Source organism: Terrapene carolina, unplaced genomic scaffold (assembly GCF_002925995.2).
Source record: "Terrapene carolina triunguis isolate 2854851 unplaced genomic scaffold, T_m_triunguis-2.0 Scaffold517, whole genome shotgun sequence".
NCBI lineage: Eukaryota > Metazoa > Chordata > Testudines > Emydidae > Terrapene > Terrapene triunguis.
Genome location: NW_020664868.1, coordinates 3,128,598 through 3,139,386, shown reverse-complemented (window position 1 = coordinate 3,139,386; position 10,789 = coordinate 3,128,598). Strand labels below are relative to the sequence as shown.

Genomic DNA, 10,789 nt, shown 5'->3' with positions numbered 1-10,789 from the left:
AGAGAGCCTCCTCCCTTCCCTCCCATTCCCCTCCCCCAGGAACGATGGCTTACTGAGTAAATATGTTAAAATATTCATATTTGCCCTACTGTAGTACCTTCCCTTGGAGTATTACATTCAAAGTAGCGTTGACATAAGCATATTTGGTCAAGGCACACACGTACCTGTCTCCTGAGACTGTGATTAAATGTTTGCAATCATAGGTAAACTTCATCCCAGTTACTATTTCTGTAACATAAGAAATTAAGCACTATTGATCTCTTGTTCAGAAGACAATGAATTTGTGTAGTAATTTTCAGTATTATTCAAGATGATTTTAGGAACAAAATGAGTTTTGGTTAGTAAGGGTATATTCTTGGTTCAATATGAAGTGACTGAAGACACAGCTGACAATTAAATTACGGGCGTATCCTGATTTGAATTAATTTAATCATATTCTTCTTTTCTCACTGGAATAGTTCTAGTTAAGTGACAAACTACTAGTGATTCCTGATAAAAGTTCTCATTTCCTAAATATTAGCTCTCTGGATACAAGCAATTCTGGAGGATAGTGTTAAGACAGCATGTAGGTTTTGATATCTTACTGAATATTCTGATTAAAATATTTCTAAAAGCTTTGGAAAAATGTATTAAAAACACTGGGTTGTGCTTGGAGTTTAAAAATGTTCTAAAATATGCTATTACAGGGTGAAATGAACTATGTAACTATGATTAAAGCTGGTTAAGATAATTTAATGAAAGGCATTTAAAAAAAATAAATCATGTCCCTTTTACTACATTTGCTACTAGCTATGCTTTATAGTTTACTGTTTGTTTAGAACACACAGGATTATTCCTGGTAAAGTTTCACCTGAGGAATTGCTGGCTAGGATAATGCTTTGGGGAAATCTTTAATAACTTAGAAGTTTTCAATTCACAGGTGAAATGAGTAGTGGAAGAGACAAGCGCTAAATTCTAGATTAAGTGTTGTTGAGATAAGCAAATATAATGATAAAATGGAAAAGCACACCTGAATGGCCAAACATTTTGGCAACGCACTCGCCGGAATGGAAGTCAATGACCGAAATACTCTTATCGGAGCAACTGGTTGCTAGAAAAGTTCCCGAGGGATCCAGCTGTACCTGCAGAAACAAGAGATTTCAAATAAATCCTCTTATGAGAAACTGCCGATCCTCCTTCCAAAACCTAAAGAGCACAGGGTAGTTACCTGTAACTACTGTGCCCAGATAATTTCAACCACAAATTATGGAGTTATACATATTTACCGTTGTGGGAGCATTAGAAACTGTTGAACTGGTAGATTTCCGGTCAGCTCTGTCATGCCCAGAGTTCTATTTTTTATTTTTTTTTAAAACGAGTAGACATGTTGCCTTGGAGGGATTAATCCTCCAAAAGGTTTGAAGAAACAGCTATCAGGTTGTTTCGGAGCAGATTCAGGTTTCAGAACAGAGTCGATGCTCTGGGGAACCTACCAAGAGGTTGGATTTCTGAGAAAATAGGACAACTGAATGGATAAACAGAACTCTCAAGATGGGAGCTGGACTGAGATTTCCTGTGGAAGAACTGATCAAACATGCACAATATACCAGTGCTGACTCAAAAACAGAACAAAAAGAAACACTGACAATTGGCAAGTCTAAAGCCATCGTATGGATGGCTCTCTTGTCCCTACCACAGCAAAAACATCTCAAAGAGTGCAGCTCTTGACAGCCCACATTCAGCCATTGCTGACAGAATTGGCAATGCCGTATCAGGGATAAAGTTACAAGGTCCCTCCCAAGACAGGAGATCCTACTAGCCCTTTAAACGTGAGGGATCTTTAACTGTGGAATTGGTTTCCTCCCTTGGTCCACACTATAAACTGGATTTCATTATTTCCCAAGTATGCTGTAAAACCCATCTCTCCCACCCAGACCATCACACACACAGGCTTTTGGGAGAGAAGTGTTCATAAGGATTGTAGATGGTACAGAATATTGTAGGCAACCTGCGAGTCTAGTAGATATTTTTCCCCTGCCATGGCAGTCAGAAATAAAGGGAAATTATTAATTGCAGACTTGCAGGATATAATCACTAAATGATTATACTGATTTTTTAAAAATGTTGTGGCTGTGTATTTCAAGAGAGATGTGCAGCACTTAGTGCTAGATAAATTGAAATAAAACAAAATAGGGAAAAAGTGATCAGCAAGAGATGGACACGTATTATTAGGACACAATAAATGGTTTCATTCTAATGGGTCAGCTAAGGGTCAGGCATTTAAAGCCTTTTACACAGAACTACTAATGAACGAAGAGGAAAGAGGAATATATAGATCAGCCAAGACTAAGCAAAGAATTACAGAGGACTTGGGAGGTGTAAAGCGTGTCAAAGATGAAAAAGGAAAAGTGCTGATGGATGACAGTGAAATCATGAGGAGGTGGCAGCAGTTTTATGAGAAACTGCTCAATGAACTGAATGTGAAGAAACAGCTGAGGTAAGTATGCGCAAGCAACAGCCTCACAAGAGCTATCACCATGGTGGAGACTTGGACATTGGCAGTGGGACTGGATTGAGACATTTAAAGCGTTTGACCATGGGGAAGTGGTGACAACGAAGAACTTTTTCAGCTTAATTCTCTGTACTGGAAAAATGCCCGACAAGTGGAGGAAGAGCCCATTGGTCCCTGTTTTCAAGCATAAAGAAGCATGCAAGAATGTAGCAATTACCAACCCATCAAGTTAATGAGTCACACGATGAAATGGCTGGAAAGAACTATAGAGGAAAGACTTTTGGAGGAGCTGGAGCATCGAGTAAGCCACAACGAATCTGGATTTATGCCAGGAAAGTCAACAATGGATGCAGTGTTTGCAGCTCGAATATTGCAGAAGTATAGGGTGAAAAGCAGGGAACTGCACTTCGCGTTTGTGGATTTGCAGAAGGCTTATGACAGAGTTCCTATAGAATTGTTACAGTGGTGTCTGTGATCGTACAATCTGCCGGAGACATAGGTTCACGCTATCATGGACATGTACAAGGGTAGTACAACAGTCGTGAGGAGCAGCTGCGGTTTCAGTGCGGCACTGACAGTGAGGGTAGATCTAGATCAAGGATCATCATTCCTATTTCTGGTTGTAATGGACACCTTGGTGTACGAGATTAAGACAGAAGCTTCGTGGAACATGCTTGTAGCCGAGGATGTCATGTTGTGCTGTGAAAATAAATATGAACTGGAAAAAGACCTAGAACTATGAAGGGCTGCATTAGAAGCAAATGTCTTACAAATCAGCTGACAAAAGGCCGAACAGATGCAATCCTTTGTTCAGAGGGACATCGAGAAGCCAGTAAAACTAGATGGTATAGGAATTAAAGTCTGTGCAACAATTTAAATACCTCAGTTCAGTGTTAAGCCATAATGGGAACGTTAGGATGCTAGCAGCTGCATGATGAGAGCTTGCTGTAAATGGAGGGAGCTGATGGGAATTCTATGTGATGAGAATATGCCGAGTAAACTAAAGAGTAAAGTGTATAAGATCGTGCTTAGACATATGGGTCGGAATGCTGGCCAACGAGGAAGAGAGAAGAACAACTACGTCACACTGCCAAAATGAGACAGCTCAGGTGACTGCCAAGTAAGATGAGAGCTGATACCCTTTCACTGCATAGTCTATGAGCCATGAGGCAGGTAGCCCCATCATCAAAAAGCTGAGGGAATGTCGACTGAGATTGCATGGTTATGCGAGACAAGGAGATGTGGGATACGTTGGCCAGAGAGAACAAGAGCTAGCAGTCATGGGACAAGGACCAAGAGAAAGACCTAGGGAAAAAAAAAGTAGTTCACGTTGCTGAAGGAGGACACGAAGAAAGTGGGTGTCAGCTTGGAAGATGTACTTGACGAGAACATGTGGAGACGAACAGCAACTGACTCCAATTGCCAGGACACGGGAAAAAGGAAGAAGAAATAGTTTCATCCAAACCAGGGGAGCGTTGCGACTCCTGCCTTGCTAACCTGAAATGTGACAAATTCTAGGGAAATTTTGGAACATTCCCATAGTCCCTTGCAAACACCTATAATATGTTTCACCGGACTGTAAATCTAGAAGCGACGGCGCTGTAATCTCTCTACATCAGATTATGTCTCTTTAGAATTTAGACCTACAACCATGCAATACATAGAACATTATGCTTAAATTTCATATATGCGTACCCATAGCGCAAGTTTCAACAGAGCACTTTAAAAGCTGCAGCAATTACTTGCTTACCTTTAGTAACGACCCATCATCACCTTGCGATCCTTTGTAGCACCACTTTTGTTTCCCACTGACAGTGTTGTATACTCTGTAAGAAGGTCATTCCTTATTTTAATGGTGTGCAGTAGACAAGTGATTTGGCTCAGTCAAAACTTGCCTTACGTGTGCACATAAACGGAACAGGGTAACTTTGCCAGGTAGTTTTCAAATCAAGAAAGACCTTTATAAAGTACCTGCTTTATAAAAGCACAAAGCTGCTAAGCTAAAACGCTTCCGCAGTTTGCCCTAGGGCTTGTACATATTTCTACTTATGTCGGTATAATTTATGTCGCTCATGGGTGTGAATAAGTCGTAAATTACACCGACCTAAGCACCAGTATGGACAGCGCTATGTTGACGTGAGACCTTTTCCCGCTGACACAGCTACCACCCCTCATGGAGGTGGTTTTATTATGCTGACGGGAGAGCTCTCTTCACCAGACTAATGTAGACTAGCCCCTTGCCTCGGATATCCCAAGCACCTGCAATTCACATTGGAAAAAAAAACATCAGGTCCTAAATCTCAAGACAATAATGCTGCTTGAACTCATATGCACTTAGCTACATGTGGTCTCCCTATAGATGTCACCTTTTGGCAGCCTCCCAGAAGCATGTTACCACCCCTCTGGTACAGCTGGACCTTCTGAAAGGGGGAAATCTGTTGGGTTATTAATAATAAATAATAATAATTTATTATTATTATTATTATTATTTTAAAAGACTGACCTGAAACTAGAAACTCTGGTTAGGTGCAAGTTCTAGCCCTCTACACCAAGAAAGTAACTTTGCCAAAATGCCATAAAACTATTTATAAATGGCAGTTTTAGTTTACATATTCAGGGTATTTTAAAATTGCATTTATTCTCTCATAAGCTGTTTGAAATTTTTGCTGTACATTGTGCCATGTTTTAGTTCGAAGTCTTCTTAATTATCTCTTAGATTTCAATAGTGCAAAAATAAAGTGTGCTAAGCAATTTCTAAACGCAGAGGAAGATACAACTTGTCTCAAAAAAGAGTATGATGTACAAACAGTTTCTATAATGAGAGTTTACTTCATACCTGGCTTACGGAGAACAACAGACAAGCCAGTAGCATAACAAATAAATAATAAATAAAATAAAATAAAATAATGGAGATATTCTATCTCCTAGAACTGGAAGGGACCTTGAAAGGTCATCAAGTCCAGCCCCCTGCCTTCACTAGCAGGACCAAGTACTAATTTTGCCCCAGATCCCTAAGTGGCCCCCTCTAGTATTGAACTCACAGCCCTGGGTTTAGCAGGCCAATGCTCAAACCACTGAGCTATCCCTCCCCCCCCTTAACAAACTTATCTACTGAAAGTGAAACAGACCTTTGGAAAAAGTATGGGGTAAATATAGTACTCTGATGTTGTGGAAAGTCAGCAATGAGGATTGGACAGTATAGGTTGGTATTTGCCAGTGATTGGTTCCACCAGAACCATTATCTAAAGATGAATTCTTGGAAGAATTGGACATTCACAAAGGGTTCAGGTTAACCAGCTTATTAAAACTGTTGCAAGCTTTGTTGTCAAAGATGGGGTCAAAGCATCAGAGGAGGATAAAGAACCTTGGAGTACCATTGGTTTGAGGGATTCATGAATAAAGAATTACCTTTTCATTAAAAATGGGCACGGCCATTATTAGGCCACTTAAGACTCTGGTGTCTTCTCTGACCTTTGAGTTTCTCGACTCAAAGGCTACCGGACAACCCTTGAGATGTATTCCTGTTATTCAGACATATTGGGGGAAATCTCTCTATTAGAGACAGCGTGTTTTATAGTCTAGCCCGCATAAATAAAGCAAATAAAACAGATCACCTGACATTTCTATCTTGGCAGGCAACAGCTACGTATTTCTGTGTGATATCAATGTCCATGTCATATAAGGTGGTTTTTTCAGCAACATGATGAGTTCTAATGAAATTAATCCCATCTGCAACCTGCATAAAAAGACGTGCAGACCAGAAAACAAGATTGGAGCACTCTGCTTCTTGTACAAGAACCCTGACTTCTGTCAACAATTTTTCCCATCTGTGTTTATGGGTACGATAAAAAAATCCCATATAGAATGGACAACCCCATGTCAGATAATGCCAATAAATCCCTGCTATAGAAACCCTGTAAATCTACAGTGCCTGCAAGGACCTGAAATTAAATCTCAAACTCTAGACAGAGTTTTGATTTTTCAGGGGTAAGTTTATAGTATACAGTGTAACTTCAATTTTGTTAAAGAGAGTACACACCACAGAGAAGACAGTATCTTGCCAGTGATCAGCTGCTATCTACAGAGGGATGCTACAGCTTACCTTCTGTGCACTGCGAAAATAAATACTTTTATCAGCTCCACAGCTTATCATTTGAACTTCTCCATTACCTGAAGGAAAAATGAAGTCAGAGTTTAAGGTAGGCATCAAGCCCTAATAAGGATTCATTGCAATACCTCCCTTTGAAGAACTGTAAAGCAAGAAAGCTAAAATTGCACTAAGTAGCTCCTTTTAAAAATGAAATGCTTAAGATCTAAAGGTCAGATCCATAGCGGATATAAATCTGCCAGGCTGTAGAAGAGTCAATGAAGCTACTCAGTTTACATCCGATGAGGATTTGGTTCCAAATTTCCATTGACAAATAGAGAGTTCTGAGAACATGCCAAAAATTGCTTCCCATCTGGGGAAAACGAACATATGGGAAACCACTCTTGCAAACTGGGGTAATTCTTTGTCATTATGAATTAACACTCAATTACCATAACTAATCCCTGGGTCAGGAAAAGGGTAAGAATAGACTGGTGGTTCGGGAGCTCACCTAAGATGTGGAAGCGCCCATGTTCGAGTCCCTGCTCCAATGGACTATTCAATGTATACATGGTGGAACAGCTTCAGCAGGAGGAACCGAAAAAAGATTTGCCCCAGAATATGCCACAGCCCAGAAGTTAGGACACTCCCCTGCACTGTAGGAATCCAAGTTCAAATCCCTTCTCCACATCAGGCAGAGGAGGGACTGAACCCAGGTCTTCCACATCCCTGCTGGGTGCCTTAGCCTCTGGGCTAAAGGTTATAAGTAGGCTTGGAAAGATGTGATTTTTATGTCGATAAACGTTGATTTCACCACACACACACACACACACACACACACGAAAAACTATTTCCATCGATAATAAAAAGTTTACAAACAGGCAAAGTTCTCAAGCAGTGTTTTACTCAGAGTTTGATTTACGGCTATTTACTTTGTCAACATCATATGTCAAAATATACAGTGTGTATTTTAAATGGTTACAAAGCTTTAACTTTTTGAATCTCAACATCCACTGTAATTAAATAAAAACCTGTGTGACCACCCCCATAATCTCCCACAACTGTGAAAATTTAAAAATCAATAAACAGAAAAAAAATGCTTAAAAATAAACATTGTCAAAATTACAAAAACCAAAAATCAAATGTTACCAAGTCTAGTTATAAGGGAGCAGACCTCACCAGGCACTTTAGAAGTGCCCCCCACCAAAAAATAAAATAAAAATCTATTCACTGATATTTTAATTTTTGTGTGTGCAAATTTTGGGTTTCGATTTGAGTCAAACTGAATTTCCCCCACACACAATTTTTCTGAACTTCCAGCAAATTGAAAAAAAAAGTTATTTGCCCAGCTCTACTGCCAAGCTATGCAATGAGACATCCTTTTAAAGAAAAAAATTCAGTTACTTTACAATAGGTTTTTAAGTTCTCTCTTCGCAGCACTAAGGGCTGGTCCACACTAACCCCCCACTTCGAACTAAGATACGCAACTTCAGCTACGTTATTCACGTAGCTGAAGTCGAACTATCTTAGTTCGAACTTACCGCGGGTCCACACGCGGCAGGCAGGCTCCCCCATTGACTCCGCGTACTCCTCTCGCGGAGCAGGAGTACCGGCGTCGATGGCGAGCACTTCCGGGATCGATTTATCGCGTCTAGACAAGACGCGATAAATCGATCCCAGAAGATCGATTGCTTACCGCCGGACCCGGAGGTAAGTATAGACGTACCCTAAGACAGATCAATGAAAGTTTAATAGAAACAATAAGTGTGAATATGAAGTCTGGAAACTTACCTGCAAATTTGACAGCTGTTATGGCAGATGAATGATCATCCAGAGTTTGCTCCAATTTATAATTTTTATCTACGTTTAATACATGAATCAGTCGGTCTCTGCTTGCTGAAGCCAGCAGTGCCATCCCTAGAGACATGAAAGGGACATTTGTAAAGGCATGGGGATTTCTGTTTCCTTTAAAAATAAGCAACATTTGTTTGAAGCATCATATTCTGAAAAATTACGATGTAAAAATGGAATCTTCTTACACAAATGATCATGTGTATTCAGACTCAATCTCATTTTACTAAAAAAACACTTTTTCCAGTAAAATATATTAAAATCTCAGATAAAATATTTAACAGAGCTAATCAACAGAAGGCAGTTTTAGACGAATATTTCTGCTAAACTAAAGTTACACATAGCTTGACACAGACTGAAGCCAAAGAAACACAAATAATCCTTCAATATATTTTCAGCACCTTCCATGTGTTCAGTTGTGCTTTTGTCATTTTCCTCAAGTTTGTTTTCAAATACTTACCAGTTTCTGGTTTGGAATACTCCAAGCAGAGAACTTCTGAATCATGAGCTTCCACCTTAACCACTTCCTGCATAAACTGTAACTCATGTATCCTACAATAAAAATGCAACAGTGAAAAGCCAGCAATTTTACCCATTGATGGGGGGGAGGAGGAGCAAACCAGTCCAGCAAAGCACTTCTTAATTATGTTTATTATGGTAGAGGCCTAAGGGCCAACCAAGAATGGGGCCCAGTTGTGCTAGGCACTGTACAAACACAGAACAACAGATGGCCCCTGGAGAGTTTACAGTCTTAATAGATAAGACAGACAGAGCGGGGAAAGGGATATAACACACATAAGCACATGCTTATCTTTAAGCACTGAGTAAACCCACTGAAGCCTCAAAAAATGATTTGAGGACTGGGAAAATGTCTTACAGTGAGAGATTTAAGGAGCTCGATCTGTTTAGTTTATCTAAAAGAAGACTGAGAGGTGACTTACAGTGTATAAGTACCTTCATGGGGGAGAAAAATACCTGGTACTAAAGGGCTCTTTAACCTAGCAGAGAAGGCAGAACAAGAACTAGAAGTTGAAGCCAGACAAATTCCAATTAGAAAGACACAGTTTTTTTAAACACAGTGAGGGTGATTAACCATTGGCACAAACTCTCCCAAGGAAATGGTGGATTCTCCATCTCTTGGAGTCCTCAAATCAAGATTGGATGCCTCTCTGGAAGAGATGCTTTAGTCAACACACAAATTATTGGGCTCAGTACAGGCATAACTGGGTGAATTTTGTATGGCCTGTGTTATACAGAAGGTCTAGATGACCTAATAGTCCCTTTTGGCCTTAAAGTGGATGTATCAATGGGATTACATACATGCTCAAAGTTGAGCACATGCTTAAGTGCCTTGCTGGATCAGAGCAGAACTATACAGTCCTAGCTTATTACACACTGGCCAGTCAGATAATAGTGATAATACAAAACCACTAACATTTAAGGAATAAGACTACTCATGATTAGTTTTGTAAATAGACATAGAAAAACCCCAATATGGAGAAATCACAACCAAAAGCAGGTATTAGCGAGGGGATGAGATGAAGTGGGACACTTTCTCCAAAGTCAGGATTGAAAGATATCTTCATATAGGCAACAAAAGAATGTAAGTTTAGCAGTAACAGGAATTCTTGGAGCATTGCAGATGCATCCTGCCCTCTTGGGATGAGCATGTAACCCTGGATCTGCAAGTCACACGCTCTCTTACAGATTCAAACATTCAGACCAAGGTATAAAAGAAATCACTCCAGTTGCTTACCACACATCCAAAATCCACGAGGCTTAAGTGGAGCTGTTCAAAGCGTTTTGCCCTTTCGGCACTAGTAGCAATTTTGCCTTACTGGGAGCACAAGACATGGTACTTATGGGAACCGTTTTTGACTGCACCGTTCAAACCAGTCATACTGCAGTATAAAATACCCTTTCCCTCTTAAGGAAAATGGAGCTATATCTATTTACACTGTCCAGAAAAGTTAGTGCTGCTGATCTATTTAGGGATTTATATTGCTGCCCATCACGGTGGTATCCGACCATCTTCCATGTAAAATCAATAGCAGCAGCAAACTCCCTAGTGGGGTTCATGGAGTCTCTGGCACATCTCACCTTTTAGGGTCAAAACTCTGCTTGCGGTAGGGGGTTTTGGAGTAGAAAGGGGTGTCCATGTCAAGCATCACCTTTGTGGTAGCAAGGTTTGAGATCTGGACCAAATAACCATCCACGACTGAATGGAGTTGGAGGGTGTGTCTAAACCCAAAATTAAGATGTAGGATGGGACGACATAGCTGTGCTAGCTTTAATCTAGCTAGTGCAGGTAACAATAGCGGTGAAGACACGATGGCATGGACCCCAGGTGTGCTAGCAAC

The 10,789-nt window shown here is 40.3% G+C and overlaps 1 protein-coding gene across 2 annotated transcripts in view; it reads right to left on the bottom strand.

Annotated features, from left to right (window-relative positions):
- WDR62 (WD repeat domain 62) overlaps nt 1–10,789 on the bottom strand; it is a 41,520-nt gene that overhangs the window by 15,676 nt on the left and 15,055 nt on the right. For both annotated transcript variants that reach the window (XM_026658857.1, XM_026658858.1), the window contains 7 exons: nt 8,890–8,981; nt 8,370–8,495; nt 6,594–6,661; nt 6,106–6,227; nt 4,242–4,317; nt 1,010–1,121; nt 165–228 (listed from right to left, as the gene is read on the bottom strand). In XM_026658857.1, the coding sequence (XP_026514642.1) occupies nt 165–228; nt 1,010–1,121; nt 4,242–4,317; nt 6,106–6,227; nt 6,594–6,661; nt 8,370–8,495; nt 8,890–8,981 (660 nt within the window). The remainder of the gene's footprint in view (nt 1–164; nt 229–1,009; nt 1,122–4,241; nt 4,318–6,105; nt 6,228–6,593; nt 6,662–8,369; nt 8,496–8,889; nt 8,982–10,789) is intronic.